Genomic DNA, 19,831 nt, shown 5'->3' on the forward strand with positions numbered 1-19,831 from the left:
GAGAGGCTTAATTGATAGTGCATTGGGTAATGAATGACTAATTAATAAAATGAGAGCAGAATATAATGGATTTGTACTTTGTTTGTACACAAAAGGCATCATTAGAACTCTTCAACCGTCATTAGCTCAGTCTCTTCTGCAGTGAGTCATTCGGCTCCCTGAAAAAAAGTCTAGCTGCATTATAAAACTGCCAAACCACATAAATGATACAGCTGAAACTTTCTGAATTGTCCTCCTATGTACATTGGTTCTCTGAGTTTAGGGGATTCTTTGCCATTTCTTTTTTTCAATTTCATGGTGAAATGGGTTGTGCAGATACCTCAAAGCTAATCTCATCAGAATTTTCCAAAAGTGAAGACACACAAAAAAAAAAAAAAAAAAAAGGCAAAAAAAGCTATGTTTCAATTGGATCTCCTTGCCCTATCAAACAAAGAGTCATATCGGCTATGGCCTCTTGGACAACACTACCTGGCTAAGGAACCGGTACATCTGAAGTGTGGTCAAACCAAGAGTCAGTGGAAGTAGATATGCCTAATGTCAGCTCCTGAGTTTCTGGTTCATTCAGAACACAGTGGGTGTCACTGAAACTAAAATTTGTAAATGAGTATGAGGTGACTTTGTTCTCTTCTGCTCTATGAAGATGATCACACCCTGTGGGTATGCAGCTCCAGAAAAAGCACTCCCTCTCTTAACCAATGCAGGATAACCTTTTTTTTGACCAATTCAGAATCAATGAGTTGGCCACATTTAAGTCCACTGTGGCAAGATAAATAAAGTGAATGTTGGGAAACTGAAAACAGAATGTAAAGAACAGGGATGTGGGGTGGTCATTCAGTAGTTTCACTTACTTAATCTTAATAATAATAATAATTTAAAATTAAAATAGCAAAGGAACACTGAAGTAAAGAAAAAAATTAAAGGAGGAAAAGCAGCCTGGCCAAATTCTGATCTCTGTGCTATCAACTCTTTAGTAAGTAGGTAGATAAATTCTCAAAAAAGGGCACAAAGACACATAATGGGATTTTTCAAAGTTCCATTTCTAGAGTTTCTGTATTTCTAGTAAATATGACAGCCCTTCATCTAACATAAAACTAGACAAAAACATTATGAATCAGTCCTTGACTAACAAAAAAAGAAAAAGGCTTGTTCACCCAATCTGTTTAAGCAGTCAGTCAGTCAGTTACAAATAGAATCATTTGGTTAAAATACATATCAGTGATAATTGTGTGCTTAAATGTTTGAAATGTTTAGTATAAAATATTGTACAAAATGAAATAGGCATGGCAGCAATATATAAAAGAGAGTTTTATACATACAACGAAGAAAATTGGTAAAATCAGATGCTGAAATACACAAATCATTTGTATGCACAAAAATCCCATGGGTGCATATGCAAACCACTGAAGTATGCCCGTTAGTTATTGTGATTGCCATTAACATGTGTAATTACTTGCTCTGCATCACAGTTTTAGGTGAATGGCTAAATCAGCTACAAAATTATGAATAGCTGAAAAATTCTGCTTCTTTCCCCAGGTCACTTATTTAAATCTCTTGTTTAGTTAACACCGTTATATCATAACTAACAAACTGCAAAGTGTACTTTTTCTTGAAGTGGCGGCAGCATTCCCAGAAGGACTGAAGTTCTGTTGTTTACAGAACAAGAATTCCACATGCAATAGCAGTGAAACTGTCCTTCCCAGCGGGGCTTAGTCACATCATCAGGAAGGGTTATTTGAGACACTTCAAACTTTGGCTGTTTTGTTATACGCTTTATATATATATGCATATATATACACACACACACACTTTATATATATAATATACACACACTATATATATATATACACTTTATATACATATATGCATGTATATATAAATTTATAATGGAAATGAAAAATGTCTGTAATATATTCATACACTTATATCCTATGGTATACTTTTTTTTATGCTGTCTGTGATCCAAGTGCAAAAAGCCATTACCAGTAAATTAGTTACAGACACATCGACCTCTCTCGTTCCCTTTGGGGGGGCCAAACTTTGGTTGGGGTTGGAGTTTCTGAAGTCCTTTTCAGGAGGGGAGAATAAGAATATTCTGGAAAAAAGGGTGTGTGCTAAAACAGTAAATGTAATTTTTGGTAGAAAAAAATGGGAAAAGAGTGTGGTTATTCAATATTTCTTAAGGGCTATCGGACTAGATTTGCCCAAGCACTTCTACAAGATTATTCCAAACTTAAGCCCTCTTGATTTTAAAACCTTTGTTCTCATTTCTTATGATGCTCAGAATGCTTCATCTCTGGCTCTGCATTCTAAATTGTCTTAGAGAAACTGCTCTTATACTACTTCATAAGCTGAAATTCAGTCCTTAACCTCTTATATATGGATATTAGGGCCAAAGTTGGCATTCTAAATTGGCTTCTCCTAAGCTCACTTGGAACTAGTTTGAGAATGTGCCTGCAGGCTTGATGGACTTTCAGTGATGTAAGCAATGAAGAAGGGAAATGTGGGAAACCCAGACTACCCTTTGGGTTGTGCTTTTCATCTAATATGCTGACAGGAAAACACACCAAAATATAAACCTAAAAGGGTGGCAGCTCCCACCCTCTCCTTATCTCTCCTTTTCCTACATCATCCCATCTAAAATGGCTGCAATTACATTTGTTTCTCAGCAATAATGGTAAAAACTGAAAAATTATTAAAACCTGATGGCTACTCTCCCTGTCCTAGAACTTATCCTAGAGCTTGACCATAGCTGTAGTGCAGCAGAATCAAGCTACATACTTTAAAATTAGATTTGAAGAATAATAGCAATGAAAAGAACCAAACCCCAAAGCCATCCACTACCATCAGGACCTGGACCACACACCGACTCTAATTACCAGAGCTATTGCTGATGAGACACCATACCGAATGTCCCTATGCTGTTAGGACAGGGTAATCAGAATAGCTTCTTCATAGCACCTGTTGGTAAAGTAGGCATAAGCTTGCTTATTAGAGAAAACTGTATATTATTCCACTCCTATTTTCACTTATATAAAATAGCCTTCTTAGGAGATACTGCAGTTAAATAGTGATTGTGTGTATCAAATCAATTTTCAATGGATGTGTTGATATCATAGCACAAGGCCTGAGACTGGATCACAGATTAGTGTCCATGTATTTAAATAATGCAAATAGTTTCACAGCAAAGCACCAGTTTATACATGCAACTCTGAGTTCCCATCATCCCCAGTCCAACAAACTGATGGACAGTGAAGGAAAAAATCAAATGTCCTTATAGTCAGAACTATTACATTTCAGACAAGACTCTAAAGAGAAGAATATCATTGCTATTCAAATATCTCTGGTTTTGGAATCTGGTATCGAAGCCACTTTGAATTGGGTGGTTTGCAGAGAAATGGGTAAGGCTAAACAAATACACTGTGATACTTGCGATTCCAGAGCTGCCGCCACTTTATGGAAATGATAATATGTATGTCTTTGGGAAACAATTGCTGTAAATAACCCATCTGTCACGAGAAATAATCCTAAATAACAAGGTTGTCACCTCTAATAGACTTAGATGGCAGTGGAATAGATGGAGACTTCTTTGTATCTCAGAAGGCAGAGTGAGTTGTGGGCAGAAAAATAATGAAATGAAGCAGCTACTTAAAACCACTCCAGATACGCTATTTTGCAGCAGTTCTTTGAAGTCATACCTTCTGAAAGCTATCCAAATGATAAGAGGAGAGCAGGAGCACTGGGTCACTCATCAGGCTTGTTGTATGGGTAAAATGCCTACAAAGGAATCTCAGTGCTATTTTTGGAGGATACAAAACATCCAAGTTTTCAGTGCTTTTGTTTTGTGCACAGATGCATGTTACATGGAAAATGAGGGAACAAAATAGTGATTTTGAGAAGGTATAATTAAAATTTTCACAATATGGTTTTAAAGTTTGGAAAATGAGTGAATTTTTAAAATGGTATGATTTCAGTCCTCTGAAGTGGCCCTTCTGAAGATGGTATTATCACATTAGCATGGTATCTGACTTGAAAGCTCTAAGCCAAGAAATACAGTACTGGTGTTAGCAACACACACAGGACAAATTTTGGAGATTTTAGCATATAGTATTATTCTCAGGAAAATTTTCTAGTAGCAGTTTTTGACCCCTTTTAGAAAACTTGCATTAGCTGTAAGACCCAAGCACATTTGAACTTTGGCTCTCTAGCACTTGCCCTTACTCCGAGCTTATCAGCGTCAGAGAGGAGCTGGGAGGCTCACAGCTCCCTGACTTTGCAAGAGACTTGAGCCCGTGGCCCAGATGTCCAACACTTTCACGACTCGATGCCAACAGCCATAGAGCTGGTACAGGCTCCTTGGAAGTCTTCGAGAGTTGTGTAATGGAAGAGCAGGATTTATGTGGTAAAGTAGCTTCCAAAAAGTTGCCAACCATAGCAATGTACAGAAAATGAAAAAAAAAAAAAAGAAAAAGGAGCTTTACTATAGCTATATAGACCCTGCCTAGTAGCTGTGCTTTCAACTTATATATGCAATTACACATCTATTCACCATCATTGCAGGTGCAAGTTGAGCAACAGCATGTGTATAAATGTGTGTGGGTGTGTAAAGACTTCATTATGGTGATTTGTTAGCACAGGGAGAGCAGCTTTGTGTCTAATGAATGTGTAAATTAGGTGCTTAGCTTACTTGAGTGAAAAACAGTTCTACCACTTTGTGTCTTTAGTCTATCCCTCTCAACAGACTTTGGAAAAGAAAGTAGCTAGATAGTTTCATTCCTTGTCAAAGTAGCAGCTTCCACCTAAAACCTAATCCTACTTTCTTGTATTGTCCTCAGGTTTCTAACAATGGAGAGCAGTGAATCTTGAGGAATTAGTTGTGTGGAAATGTTGAATGATATCTTAATCATATGCATGATATACTTTTATGTAGTATTAGAATAAGAGGCGCTACATTTTGTGTTGTCATTTCTGGGACAGAAAACTGGGACTGTGAGCTAGCTTTAAATCATTTCTCGCATTAACGAGATTCTGACCAGAGGCTCTCTTTTATGTTTGGGATATGCAGTGCATTATTTCTTATTATATCACAATACATTGCAAAGGAACAGCCAAGTTATCAAGACTAATCCTTTAAGTCTTTCTTTCTGTACAATGTCAGACAAAATAAGACTATGCCATATTTCCGTAATCTCTCTTGTATTATGAGAATATTATGATCTGTAACAACAACAAAATCCCTAAACTGTATGCATTCCCATTGGCTCTGATATGCTTAGATTTGTTTCTTTCTGTCAGAGGAGGTATTTCCAAGTCAGTAAAATTTAATTTTAATAGATGCTATCAGGCAAAAACTCAGATCGTTAACACAGCAGAAAAAAGAAAAAAAAAAGAAAAAAAAAGAAAAAAGTTTTCTGGTGTTTAAAAACTAGTGTTTCTGAAAAGACTTGATGCTATACCTCAGGTTCTCCTTTCTCTTCAAGAAACCACCTAGAATCAAAGCCAATTTTGAAAATCTAGGGTACCTAGTTCTGCTTTCTTTTCTACTAGGATATGTATATTTAGATTAATCTGTTCTTAAGTAGTTCTTGTTCTCAGACTTTACATCATCTAACAAGATCTACAAAACATTTCTGCAATGCTTTGATGGCAAATTGCAGGGGGATTTCTTGTGTTAAATACTAATTAATTAAACCTACCAGAAGTAGGCTTCCATTTCCTTTAATAGGATGAAAAACACATAAACGGGCAGATAGATAGATATAGATATACAGAAAGGTATATCCTCCTTCTATTCTCCTTCTCAGAGTTTTATATGTTTGGATAGATTGAAAATATCATCCTATACTACTTATTCCAAAATTTAGGGTGGATTTCACTGTACTGATATTTTGATAGTTGCTGCTAGGAGCATATTCAATAACTTAACTCTTTTCAAATCACTCCATTAGAGCAGTCAAAGAAACTATGACCTCAGAATGCGTAAACTCTTGGCAGTTTTCTGTATTTTTTTTTAATGAGTTACTGAGAAATATGTCTAAAATGCTCAATGGACAGAGAAACAGAGAAATATTTAAGTCCAAGATGGGAAGTAGAATGAATTTTCTGCGGGTGCAGGACACAAGACAGCTGATTATATTAAATATCATCTCTTGAATAAGATAGATGAGTAATGCCCCATGTCATAGTTGTTTTTTTTTCTTTGGGGGGGGGGTGAATAAGTTCATAGAAGAAATAGAGGCCTTTGATGTGTTGGAATAAAGCCTAAACACATCCTAGAAGGCGTGTTATGAGAGCAAGAGTGAGGAAAATATAAGTGGAACAAAAAGTTACTGAGCACAGCTTCTTCTATTTTTTGCTCCTAGGTTCTTCTTTCAGAAATAAGGGTTATTTAATCCCTTTTCATCTCATGTCACCCACAATAACTTTGGAGCTTTAATGGCAACTTTCAACGAAGGATATAGCTCATGAAAAAGGACACTACTGACCCTACTAAGTATTACCTGGAAGGCCTCAGTGTGAGGTCGGCTTTGCTTACCAGCAAGGCATCAGCATAGGAGAGACACTATGAGAGCCCCAAGGGAATAGTTTTCAGCCAGACTGACACTTCATTATACAGCAGAGGCTTCAGTCATAAGTCATAAATGAGATTTTTTGACAGTTTAAGGTTAAACTGAGGACTGGAAATGCTGAAACCACAGGAAGGTGGGATTTCTTGGCTTCTCTGTTACATTACTACCACCCATTCTATTTCTAGAATAATATTCTAGATATTCTAATTTCTAGAATAATAATTCAGGAGGTGCAGGGGGCTGCCACATTTTCTAAGGCAGAAGTGCTAGCAAATGGAATGAACTTGGACTAGACAGCAGAAAAATGAAAATTGTAGAAAAAGCAGACTGAAGACTAGGAAAAAGTTGCAACAAGCTATACCTTCTCACAAGAGAGCAAGAGATCATAGGAAAGCTTCAACTCAGTTAGACAAGAAGAATGCCAAAGTACTTTCTTGGACTAGAGAAGAGAGATCAGGATACATTTTTATTACGGGTTAAGGACCCATCTTAAAGGTTTTCATTCATGTGCAATATTCTGGATTTTTGAATGCCACTTTATAATTTTGCTTGTTGTAATGATCTTTTTACATGGCTTCCTTTCAGTTTATTCTCCTGGTTGAATTACAGCACAAAATGTACAGCATAACACCAAAAAGTCTACTTGCTATCTATCTTGACAGCTGCTGTTCACATACCCTATGTTTGCCTTAAGAAAGTAAGCATCTGATCATGTCATCTGTTAAGTTAACCACTACTGCAAGGGTTCAAGTAAACTAGCCTCAGGCTATGGCTGATATTTGCTGCTATTACAGATCTAGCAGAGTCATGGTTTCAATGAGGATGTAATTTTTCTGGTATCACACCATTCCATTTTGAATTAATATCAGTAGTTTATAGCAAAATAGTACATTCTTCAGGACTTCTTGTGTTCCTAAATAATAGGAGATTGCCAGATGACAAAGTTCACTCACTTGCAGGAAACGGTGTTACAGATTGCTAGGTTCTCCAGAATTAAGTATTTCGCATGTGAAATCTGAAGTGACATGAGTAGTTTATCTCTGTTCTGATTTTTCCATTAATTTGCTTTAGTTAAACAAGAAACTGATCATTTTAGGCTCATGGTGAACAAGTGGAGAATTTGTATGGAGTAGAGTGCTAGGCTCCATTTTCTCTTTTCTAGACCTTTCTCTGCATAGCTAGTATTCTGAGTACTTATTCTCTGCTGCTAGGCATTGTAAAATAGAGCAAAGCCAAATGAGCCTCTGTGACAGAAGTAAGCATTTTAGCTGGAGTTAAGTTGAACTGGTCTAACTGAGAATGGGGTGGATGCCTTTCTCCTTGCAGCTTCTGCAATCCCAGAAAGCTGTATAGCTGCTAGCATAGAAAAAAATAAATAAATAAAATCTAGTTTGGATTTTTTTCTTCCATCATTATAAATGCAGAGTTTACACAATTATAAGAGTCCTGTCTGCAAATCATAAATCTCAGAGAAGCCCAGTTAAGTCAGGCTTACATACATTATGCATTCTGAGCAACCCAAAGAGGCAGAGGATTTAGGTAGCTGCAGAGGAGGCTACCATTCAGACCCAAGTTCATGAAACAATCCCAACAGCTTAGATTCCCAAGGCATGCCAGTGAAAGTCGGTACAACTTTTCTTCCTTTTTCTGCAGTAGCTCCTGAAATGCCCCCCCCCTTCTCTGAGCCGTCATTTGAGGTGACTCAAGCACACTTTTTTTTTCACTTCTACCATCACTTTCTCCCTGCTCCTGAAACAAATTAGGATGGTCAAGATTTAAAGCTCTCAATCCACCTGTCTCAGTCCACCAAGCTCAAAATGCAGGGAAGATGTCAGTGCAAAGCTTCCAGTAATTGAGTGGTCTCCCAGTGGCTGTTCAGCCGTGGCCATTGTAGAGCCGACCATAATGTGTGCTGGTTGAGATGAAATCTTCCTTAACTATTCCCTTTCGCGGTCTACTCACCACAGTTCCCAGGTCCAACTGAAATAATGCTGTGACACTAAATATTGTGTGGGAAACTTTCCAGACTCCAGTCCTAAACCTGCAATCATCAGCTTCTGTCCCTTGTCTCCCCCTCCTCTGCCCATCTTGTGTAACCAAAAGCATTTTACCCCAGGAGGCTGAGGTATTCTTATACAGGTATTACTTGCAAAGCAAGCTCTTCACATCTCTTACATGGCAAGACCTGGAAATAGGGAGGAGCGTATAATTCCTCTGTAAAACAGTAGGTAATACTTTCTGTTGGGAAGGTTTGCTCTGTCTAAATATTCTGTCCAGATTCATACCATTTGTGATGAAAAGACTGAAAAGTAGGTGCAAGAGCAAGGAGCTTTCTGGCACACCGCTTTCATCTGATGGTTAGTCTGAGTTTCACCATGAAGCAGGGCTGGTTCTAGATGGTGAGCAAACTCGTCCTGAGCATCAGCGCTTCTGCATGTTATCTAAACTCAGATACAGAAGACTGACCATGAATATTTCATTTTGGGTTCATGGGCGTTCACTCAGCCACCCTTTGCTTTGCTTCCAGCCTGGGTCAAAGTTCAAGGCTAGGAAAGAATGCTCACCCTGATTACTGAATAGCATCTTCTACTGCCACAGTCGAGAACCCTGTCCTTAGACTGCATGGACCATTGTTCTGACCCAGTACAGCATTTCTCATATTCTTATAAGGATTAAAAAAAAAAAAAAAAAACAGTCTTGGTGCAGGCTGTTTGATTAAGATGCAGACTTCTGTGGGCAACTGGATGAAATGTGACAGACATTCACAACAGATCAATATTGGCAAGGCATAGGGAAGACAGCAGGGCCCAAGGGGTGTAGCAGCCCTCAGAAAAGGCTGAAGGCTTCACTGGCTTGACATGGTACGGTGATCTATGTCCAGTTGCTGGTTATGCAGTGATGGAATGGTTTGAGGATGATTATATATATATATATTAGAATAAGGAAGTTAACACGTGAACCGTCTCTTCATATATATACATATATGTATACAACAATCAGAAGAGCTTTATGCATAAGGACTTGACTGTTTTTAGTTATAATTGCAGGTTTGCATACATGAAGCATGTATGATAATGGGATATTACCTTACTACGAACAGTAAGTTTCTCTTTGATTAAGATCATCTTACTGAAATATTTATGCAGACTCAGTCATGAAGCTATTGAACTGCTTCAAGTAGTTATGTGATGTGCTCTCTAGGGCATGTATAAATTGAGTATACATTATACCATAAATCAACTTGAATTCCAAACAAAAGTATGGGATTTAATGGGCACAAAGAATCCATTGTATTAGCATATAAACTCTGGCTACATTTAGAAACAAAATGGAGGTATCGTATTTAGCTTTACTTAGACTTTGGTATTTATAGATCTGACCTGCTTAGAAAACCCAGGGTAATTAATTCTAGGTGTTAAATGTTAAAATACAAAGCCACAAATTTGGTTAAAAAATGCCGTAATGTTATAAATAAACAAATGGCGTAACCCATTAATTACAGCATGAATTGGGCAGCCCTGAAAGAGAGTTCCAAACCTGAAGACTGTGAAAGATTAATAGTTACTTAGCTACCCACTAAAATAAAGTGAACTGTTTCCAGATAAACGTGACTCCTAGCATTATGTAACTCATTACATTTTACAAGTGTGGTGCAAACATTCATTGACTGACTAATCTTAAAACATCATCATCATTCATAGCTGAAGTGTGAAGGCTTTAATATTTGAAAGACATATGAGTTTATCTGTTTTGCACAGAGAATCAACTGTGTGCACGATTTATTATGTGTGCAAATTAAGTCTGAGTACTTGTACTTTTTGTATGCAATCAAATTTGCAGTTTACTTTTGTTTTAAATTAAAACTTCTAATGTTGAAGAAAGAAAGATAAGACACGGTTTCAGTACTCTCTAGACTAGGTGATAGTATTTCCATTCTGTTCAAGTGTCCATACTGCCCAACTTAGTGGAGGGAGGCTTGTTCACTGATCCTTTTTGTTGTTGTTCTATCCTTATTAAAAACTGGTCTATACATGCCTGCCCAAAGCTGATCCGGGAGAAAAGGGGGGGGGGGAAGTGGTGGACAGCAGGTATTTTCTGATTTAAATTTTTCTCTGTCAAGTTCCCAGCTACCTGTACTTAGTATCAAAAAATATCTTCAGAAGGTCGATTAGTTGCAAAGGGTTAGGACATGTACTAAAACATAATTAAAAATCCTTTTCCATCTTTCATCAAAAAGCCCATGGCTTCTTTGTTCTCCTACTAGGTGAAACAATATTCAGCACAAAGACTCTATTTGTGAAGGCTTTTAACAAATAGAAATTCTTGTGCTAAATCTCAAAGTAGAAGACCAGACTTACCTGTGGCCAGTGTAACATTAGGCATCAAAGAACATTGTTGCAGAATTTTTTTCCTTAATTCAACCAACTTCCAAGATGTACTTGCCTATTGTTTCTACTGTTTTCTCTATTATTTGTAATAAGAGACATTGGAAGCTACAAAACAAGAAATTGTAGCTACATTAAATAAATAAATTAAAAAAAAAAAAATCAAATCTTTCTAACCTTACAATGAGAACTGGGCCTTACAAAATCCAGTCAACCTCCAGTGGTGCCACTGGCTTCCTGCGGAAACTCAGGGAAGGCAAATTTATTACATCTCAATTCACCATGTGTAAAAATATGAGAAACACTTGTTTTATTCCACTGTTTTATGTCTTTTTCAAATTAGAAAAAAATACTTACAGCCCGAACAGTTTCTCTTTATATGCTGCACAGCAGCTGGCACAATGGTGCATTATTTCAGTTATGGCCCATAGGTATTATTACTGAGACCAGAAATCTGTGTTTGGAGAATCTGAGCCTGAATCTTTTTTTGTAATCTGGGATAGTTCTTTTGTGATACATAAAAACATCTGAAGAGTTAAGGAGGGAAACAGAAATGCCCTTTGTATTGAGTGTAGAAGAGACCAGTAATATTTCTCTGTGTGATTTGAGAGATACTGCAACTCTGAAAAAGGCCTTTTTCCCTCATACAGCTTGCTTTGATGATTGTGTACTTAGGACCTAAAAATTTCTTCAATGAGATGCAAATGCATTGTTTGATATCATTAAAATTAAAAAAAAAAAAATCCTGCATTGTTTGCAGTGTGCAATGTCATCCCCGCTGCTTTTAATGCCAGAGTATAGCTGCTGCCACCAAACACAACTGTGACGAAGGAACTTGCATGCACATAACAAGGCTCCTTCTGGTGTATGAGAGCAGATTCCTAGTAACTAAGAACAGAATATTTAAAACATTCTAGAACTAACAAATTCTGATTCTACAAGGGAAACAAAGGATATGAGAAACTGCTAGACCAGATACCAGTGAAAAGCTTTTCATTGATATGTGACAGACTACCTAAGCTACTTCTGATACTCAAGTGGAGTATCAAGTGGAGTATTTATGTGCCCCAAGGATTTGCTAGTACCACTGAGAACAGGAAAGCAAACAGGCACCTGGACTAACAGAGCAGCAGCGCACTGGGGCTCTGTAACCAGGAGGAGTGTCTCTGGGCTAAGAGGAGATGCTCTGCTGCAGGACAGAGCAAAGGAGGGAGTCCTGTGCTTCCCTGTGTGACAGGGACTTGGGGTTAGAGGAGATCAGCAAGGGACTGGGGATTTGATAAGGAAGAAAACGAGCTTCCCAAAAGCACAATGGCTCCTTTGTTAGAGGGTAACTAGCATTGCGCTGCTTGGAAATACTGTGATGATTTTTCTGGTGCTATGTCATAAAAAACCTGCACATTTGACAAATAAATGTTTTAAGGAGTCTTACAGGAATGAAATTTGGATTTCAGTGGAAATGGGATATTAAGCTGGAATGTAAATTAATATCTGCACGTTTCTAGTCTCTGCTGAGTGTTCCTCATTATAGTCCCTATGGTATCACGCGAGGAACTAAATATATGTGGAACAGTAAGTTTCAGTTGGGAACCCTTTTGTTGAATTAGATCAGAAACATTCTGACTTTGAGTGAGAGAACTTAAAATATCACAAAGGTTCATGTATATGAAAAATATGGTAAAGTCATAAACTGGAGCAAAGCTACTTCCAAGCTTATTTAATTTTGGTCATAAATTAGTACTGTTGGGAAAGGATGTAGGAGACCTGGCACACTTCTTTTTTCAGAAGAAATACGATGCAAGGCAAACAAACTTCATTAACAGAATAGACTGGGTGATACAAGAAAATGAAATGGAAACCAAAATATTTCTGGTAGAACAAAATACATTTAATAGGTGGCCTGGCTCAAGTGTTAGCATCAAATTTGAAAATTTATGCAACAACTAAGCGTATCACAGATAAGACTGCAAGTCCCTGATTTACGTTGCAGTGATCTCAATGACTGCAAAAGGATGACAGCACCAGCCAACTGACAGGCAGGGCATGAGCAGCATCTTTTTCTGTCCTGACACTCACTCTGCTATTAATTGCCTTGAGTCTTAAGCACGTTTTATACACATGATTACAAGTGTGTTTTACAAGTCTGTTTTTCTGATTGTTTCTTTGTTTTTCCTGAATTATGGGCCTGGAAGGAATAGTTTTGCAGAAAAAGAAATCACTGGAGCAGATTTTAAAAGTTGGCACCAGTTTGTGTCTGCACTCCAGTTGCACCATTTCTTTTTGCTCCTTACAAGCATCTGCAGCCCAAACCTACTACACTGGACTTTTAATATGTGTTGGGGTTGTCAAACCTTCCCTGGCAGTAGCTTCCAACATCATGCAGTTTACCTGTTTAGTTTCCGGGTGCAGGAGGAGAAGCTAAGCTTTTCCTATGTATACCAGTTGCTAACAAGTCCCCTAATGCCATGCACAAGACTCAAACTGAGCAAACTTGTTGAAGAAATATGTCAGCAATTAGTGTTAATTAAAATCTTTATTGGCATAAAACAACACTAAAAAGTTGTGAGGAATCAATGGTAGGCATATGAAGGGAGCAACAATCTATCCAGGCTGGCTTAAAGCTTTAAAAATAATAATAAATGACAACAAAAAGCCCTAGTACAGAATATTCCTATACTTGATGTTTTATTGCCTTAAGACCTGCCCCAGGCATTACTTAAATGCCTGATGGCCTTATAGTGCCTGTGAGGCTCTGCTGGGTTACAGGTGATGACTGTCTTCAGCCCAGGCAGAGGCTACAAGAGGAACATAACAGGTCAAGTCACTCAACATCCTAAAAAAAAAAAATACAAGAATGTTCCTGCTACAGAACTTTTGAATTATAATAACTAAGAACAGCAATGAAGGATTTTTAAGTTTTATGCAATTTTATCTCCTTGAGTTAATTCAGTGCTCAGTGCTGCTGATTACACATGATATCAAAAGAAATAAAAAGGGAATTAGTGTCTGGCAACAAAATAGTTGTACATATCTGGAACAGCTATCTTGAAGCAGCTTTAGCTTGACAGATCTTGAAGCACCCCACAGCATAGTGTAGTGGCTGAGAAGCCTCCATCACTCTTCTCCAACCAGCATTCTAGAACTCGTGCAAATACAGCTGTTACCAAGAGCTAACACTGCTGCTGGCACCAGAGCAGCTCCGTGCCTTGGTACAGTTCCTGCACTGGAGGGGACAGAGGCCATGGTAGACCGCTGGCAATGTCCACTGAAAATCTCAGTATTGCCGCTCCTGAAAAGTCATTCTTTTAAGCGCATGGTGTCAGGGAGGAAAAGTAGCGACATGGAGAGCAAAATACAACATATGCTTCTACAAATTAAAATGGATTATCCCAAAACTGAGGGGGATAAGGCAATATTTTCACATTGTCTTGGTTGTTATCTCTCCTCAAGTACAGGTAGCTTTGACACAGTGTGCTCTTCTTCATTCTGTGGAGCCCCCTCTCTTATGACTATGAATCAAAAGAGGCTGTCCATCTTTTTTATGCCCTTTGACTGCTGGAAGGATATAATGAGAGCAATATTTTGGTTTCCTGCAACTGTTTCTCAAATAGATGGTAATGTTCAAATCTGATTCAAATTTCATATCCCTGTCCTCTTTAGACACTCCTTTCTCTCTGGATCCTTCCCTGGAGAGATGGAAAAAGGGAAACAGAAAGGGAAAAGAAACAGAACTCTGATCACTGGAATTAATATCCCTCTTTGTGTTATGTTTTCTTAAGTGATTGCTGTCCTTTGCCATTTGACTCAATTTCCACCACCTTTTTTTTTTTTTAATTGGAATTTAGCTAATGTTTTATCAGTTTTAAGCTTTCATAACTGCTTCCAAATTTTCCCTTGAAGTTATGGAAGTACATGGTATTTTTAGAATAGTTTTTCAGCTCAGAGCTAACCCCATTTACAATCAAGCAAGCTCCATCTTTACACCTAGAATCTGATACAATAGCGTTTTCCGTCCTTCTCCAGAACTCAGTGAAAATGATGGGATTTTGGACAGCTGTCTTAATGGCAGCAGGGAAAGATGCTTCTGATTTTGGAGATCTCTCCTATGAGGATTTACAGATTAAGCTGGTAATTGTGATTCTTCTTTGTGAATCTGGCATAAAGTCATGACATAATAAGAAAAAATTAAATTAACTTTCTTAAAAACAGTCCAGTCTAATTAAGCAAGACACAAATATTTTGATGTGGGTTTCTCAAATTCAGGATGCATCCTTTTTAATTCTTGCACACTCAATGCGACAGTGTGCTTAAGTAAAGACTGAAATACGAAAACCAACATTTGCTGGGCTTGCTCATAAAATATTGCTCACCAGCCATAAAATAGTTTGCTTAAATCACAGGCTGAAGTGCATTATTTTATCTTAAAGGAGAGAATTACTAATTCAATTAAAACAAAGGAACACTGATTCTTTCCTGCCTTTCTCATACTGTTTCCAGTATTCCCTATGCTAAGAATAGGAACTATACATACCATTTAAATGCTGGAGGAAATTACCTATTTGTCAGTGGAGCCTGCCACAGATAACTTAGTCCATATTTTCTTCTCAGACCACGGCTGTGGTGTCTTAATTGGTCACTGTGAGGAGCTGCTGTTTAATTAAAGTTGCATATGAAGAATCTAAATCAGCAAATTTGTATTTCTGTTTTAGAATAAGTAGCTATTAAGTGCCTCTAGTCTAGCTTACTGAACACCTTGTTTATTTTATTTACTACAGGAACATTTAATAAGATGTTAGTAATGTGTTAATTTTTTTTTTTACATGTTATGAAATTCACTGTAGTCTGTAAAGATTACATCTCTTCTAGTAAACCAAGGTTATAGAATAGCTTTTCATTTCTACAGTGATTGCTTTGTAAAGAAAATCACAGTAGATAATAAGCTTTATCATGAAGTCTTGATTGTTCAAGGCTTGGAGTAATTGCAGCTGCTGCTGGCATCGGTCAGGATTGTGAATGTCCAGAACTTCTCACATTTTTTTTCTACCTTCTTTCCTTTCATAGTAAAGATCTAAGGCTATTTGAACCAGCCAGTTACTTAGTTATTTCAATCTGGAAGCAGAGCGAGTCCTTTAAAAAAAAAAAAAAAAAAAGAGCTTTTTCTCACATGGGAAGTTCCCTTTGAGATTTGACCTCAAGCAACAGTTCATCAAATAATTGCAAATGAAAGCTAACCAGATTACAATAAGAAGGTGAACTGACACTTGCCATCTGCAGTCTGTTCATCCTAAGTTCCTCGAGTCTGATGTTGATATTGCTCAGTATCACCTAAAAAGACATTATATTGTCCAGTGATAAAGGCTTTTGAACTTGCAGGACAGCCAGCAAGTCTTGTAACCATGCTTTGTACAGTCAGTGCAATTGTTAAGCTGGTGTTTTGAGACAGAAAGGAAAATGAAGCATTGCATCAGAGAATTTTCTTAGATAAACACATGAAAATCACTAAGAGCTATATGCTTCCACCTATACATTAGCAGTTTAGCATCATTGAAAATTCTCCTGGATAAAGCTTGGCTAAAAAAGAAAAAAAGCTATAATTCTGCTGTTCAAGAATATAAGTTATGTCTATTAAAACAAACAAACATGAACACCGGGAAAATCTTTAGGAGATAGGTTGGCTTCATCTCCCACCACATTTTCAACCTTGATATCCTTTCATAGGGTAGACATAGCCAAATGAATTGGTGCAGAATGATTCTTGACCTCATCATGCATTCAAAACAATGTTGCAAAACAAGACTAAATCTCTGGTAAGAATATAGCATTATTCCAACACCATACAAAAGTTGAATTGTTTCTGTAGTGTCCCTTCAGTGACTATTGTTTTGCTATTAGCGTATTTGTCTTTATGATTTAACTGTATATGAAAATGCCTGTTATGCATTTCATTATGCGTTATGTTCATTATTAAATGAACAAGGAATCCTACATGTTCAAACTTACTTCTCTACAAGACTTGTCTGTGAGTAGGATTGGGATATAAACACAAACTTCTTACCATTTAATGCTCCTAAGACTTTCTTTTGACTTGAGAGTCTATAGATGATTATGTTGATAATCTAATGACAAAATTGTTTTCCAGAATAACATATAAAATAAAGTACAATTGTACAGTTTAGCATTTAGAATGCTTACAGTAGTATAAATAATGTTTCAGGTTTTTGAGTAGCTGATTGCATTAAATTACTCAAGACTGATTACTTACAATATGGGTAAAATATTATTTAAATAAGTAATTTGTATTCAATTTATTATTAGTTTGGAACATACATGTGCTTAATACTATTTGATAAACAAATTTAAATTTGTATATTGAAAACCTGAAAAGCTTACCAAACACGCTAACTCTACTACCAACTATTTATACCTACCTGGACAAAACCCACAGTCATTTATCACCTTTTGTTTCTCTCCACGTATTGTACGTATATAATGATACCATAAAAGACATCTTTTCTTGCATATTAGTATAGCTTCTGCCATGCAATGGGACACTGTCTTATCTGATGAAATCTGTATTAGGGGGAAAAAATGCTACTTAGTATTGATAGCTCCTTTTCCTTACAAAAAGTAGAATATTTATATCTTTGTCTACGTGTCGGACATGTTGTGTACTTTCTTTGTTGTATATTTCACAAAGGTCAAAATAATTGATTAGCAGAAAATAACACAGAGGACTAAAAGTGAGATTGCATATATCTTCTTTTCATTAGCCACTTCTGCTTTCAGAAATCAAACGGCAGAAACATACATTCCTTTCAGGCAAGATCGCCCCTTTGGGAGTGAGTCGAGCAGTTCACGTTAGAAGAGTCCTTTGTTCCCTTTACTTAGGGTATCGGAACAGTTGGGCATCAGGGATAAATCATCTATTGTTTTCCTTAATTTAATTTGTATTTCACTCCAAAGCAAGGTGCTCAGAATTACTTGAGAAAACAAATAAATGAGATAACTTAAAATGGTTAAATATTAATATTCTCATTGGCTCAGAAGGAAGCAGCGTAGCCGGTTTATCAAAAAAACCTGGAATATCTTATTTACTCAGTAACCTGACAAGGGCCAGAACCAAAGTTCAGTCCAAGACTGCATCCAGGGACTGTCTCTTTCAGGCTGATGGTGCCTGACCCAAACCCCAAAGCCATTCCTAGGTTTCCTATTCATTGTAATGGGCAGAGATGATCAACACCCCACTCATTGTGTCCTGCTATGTTGATTGCTCCTTTCCTCCCAGCAAAACCTTCCAGCTCTTCCATGAAGATCTATTCACATGGCCCAGTGCTTTTCACCTTTGCTTCCAGCTTGTTGTTGGGCCTTTCCTTGCAATCACATCACATTAAAGTGATGCTGTTATTTGTTGTTTTTTTACCCCTCTCTCTGAAGGGGACATCGCTGCTTAGATTCTGACAATGTGAAACGACTGAGTCACCAACAACAGACGTTTACAATTATACCTCAAAGTGAAGTTAAGCTGAAAACATCATTAAGGAAAAAAAAAAAAAAAAAACACCCTCATCACCATATCCTCTTTACGTACCACCAATTGAGCTGCGTGCCCCCAGCACCCCCCTCCGCGACCACGCTCCCTAAGCCGATTACACCGCTCCCCGCGAGGCGAAAATTACCTTCGGGGGGCAGAAAGCCCCTCGGTCGGCCTCGGCTTCCCCCATCTCCATGGTGACCCCGCTCCCCCCGCCCCACGGCCCCGCAACGCCCCGCTGCCCGCCGGCCGCCTCGCCCCGCCGCTCCCCGGGGGATGCCGGTGCCCGGAGCGGGGCGGGGGGCGCGGGGCCGTTACCTGCGGGCTCGGCGGCGGCGGCGGCGGGCTCGGTGAGGACGCTGGGGTCGCTGTGCGACCTGCCCCGCGGGGGGAAGCAGCCGGTGCCTTCTTCCGACGCGGCCATCGGGCGGGGGGAGCTCAGGGGCGGGCCGAGGCGCTCATGGAGCCGGCGGAGGCCGGGGGATGGGGTGGGGGGGAGAAACGACGGGGCCGGGGGGACGGGGCGGGGGGCGTCAGCCGGGCAGGGCCAGCCGCGGCAGCATCCTCCCCGGCGCCGTCGAGCGGGCTGCGCGGCGGGGCGCCTCCGCCGGCACCGGCAGCTCGGGGGGCGGCTCCGGCCGCCTCAGGGGGGTGGCTGGGCCATGCCGCCGGCCGGGCTGGGGATGAGCCGGGCAGCCAGCCGCCGGCCCGGCCCCCCGCCGGCGCCTCCCGGGCTGCCCCCCCCCGCCGAGCGCCGCTGCCGGGGCCGCCTCAAGGCGCCGCGCATCGGGATTCTCCCATCGCGCCCCGCGAGCGGCACGCTGACGTCACGGCGGGGCGGGGGTCGTTGGTGGGGGGGGGGGAGCGCCGCACCTGCACCGCACAAAGGCGGAGGGAGCCGCAGGTGCGCGCCGCCGCCGCCGCGCGGCCCTGCCCCGCCCCGCAGTGGGGCACGTGATGTGGGGAGGGGCGCGCGGGCCGCCCCGCCTCGCCCGCGGGCTGCCTGAGGGGAGTTGGGCGCGGGCGGGAGCGGCCGCCCTGAGGGGAGCACCCTGAGGGGAGCCTCCACCCCTCCGCCTCACAAAGTGCCGCGGCCGGGCTCTGAACGGCACCTCCGCTTGGGGGGAGGGTCCCTGGGCGCTCATTTCAGTCATTTCTGGAAGCTCGGGGCAAATGGAGCGGTTTGGTGGTGGTTTAACATTTAAAATCCGTCACGTCTATAATACAAAGCACCCTTGCCTTTTTGTCTTGGAGGAGTTTCAAAGTTGACCGAGTGCATTCCTTGCTGTAGGGAGTTGTTTTGGGGCTGGGTGTTCCCTGAGGTTGGTGAGGCCCCAGGACAGCTGTAC

General features: G+C 39.7%; 1 protein-coding gene across 4 annotated transcripts in view; it reads right to left on the reverse strand.

Annotated features, from left to right (window-relative positions):
* Positions 1-19,413, reverse strand: part of PHACTR3 (phosphatase and actin regulator 3) — a 112,884-nt gene extending 93,471 nt beyond the window's left edge. Inside the window, exons 1-2 of one of the 4 annotated variants that reach the window (XM_083801777.1) lie at positions 18,801-19,413; positions 17,380-17,521 (exon numbers count right to left, since the gene is read on the reverse strand). In XM_083801777.1, coding sequence (XP_083657903.1) covers positions 17,380-17,491 — 112 coding nt within the window. In that variant the 5' untranslated portion in view covers positions 17,492-17,521; positions 18,801-19,413. Of the gene's footprint in view, positions 1-17,379; positions 17,522-18,627; positions 18,752-18,800 lie in introns of those variants that run through there. The other 3 variants (XM_083801775.1, XM_083801776.1, XM_083801778.1) reach the window with 3 other exon arrangements.
* Between the last annotated feature and the right edge of the window lie 418 nt (positions 19,414-19,831).

The sequence above is a fragment of the Anser anser genome (assembly GCF_964211835.1).
Source record: "Anser anser genome assembly, chromosome: 16".
NCBI classification, from domain to species: Eukaryota; Metazoa; Chordata; class Aves; order Anseriformes; family Anatidae; genus Anser; species Anser anser.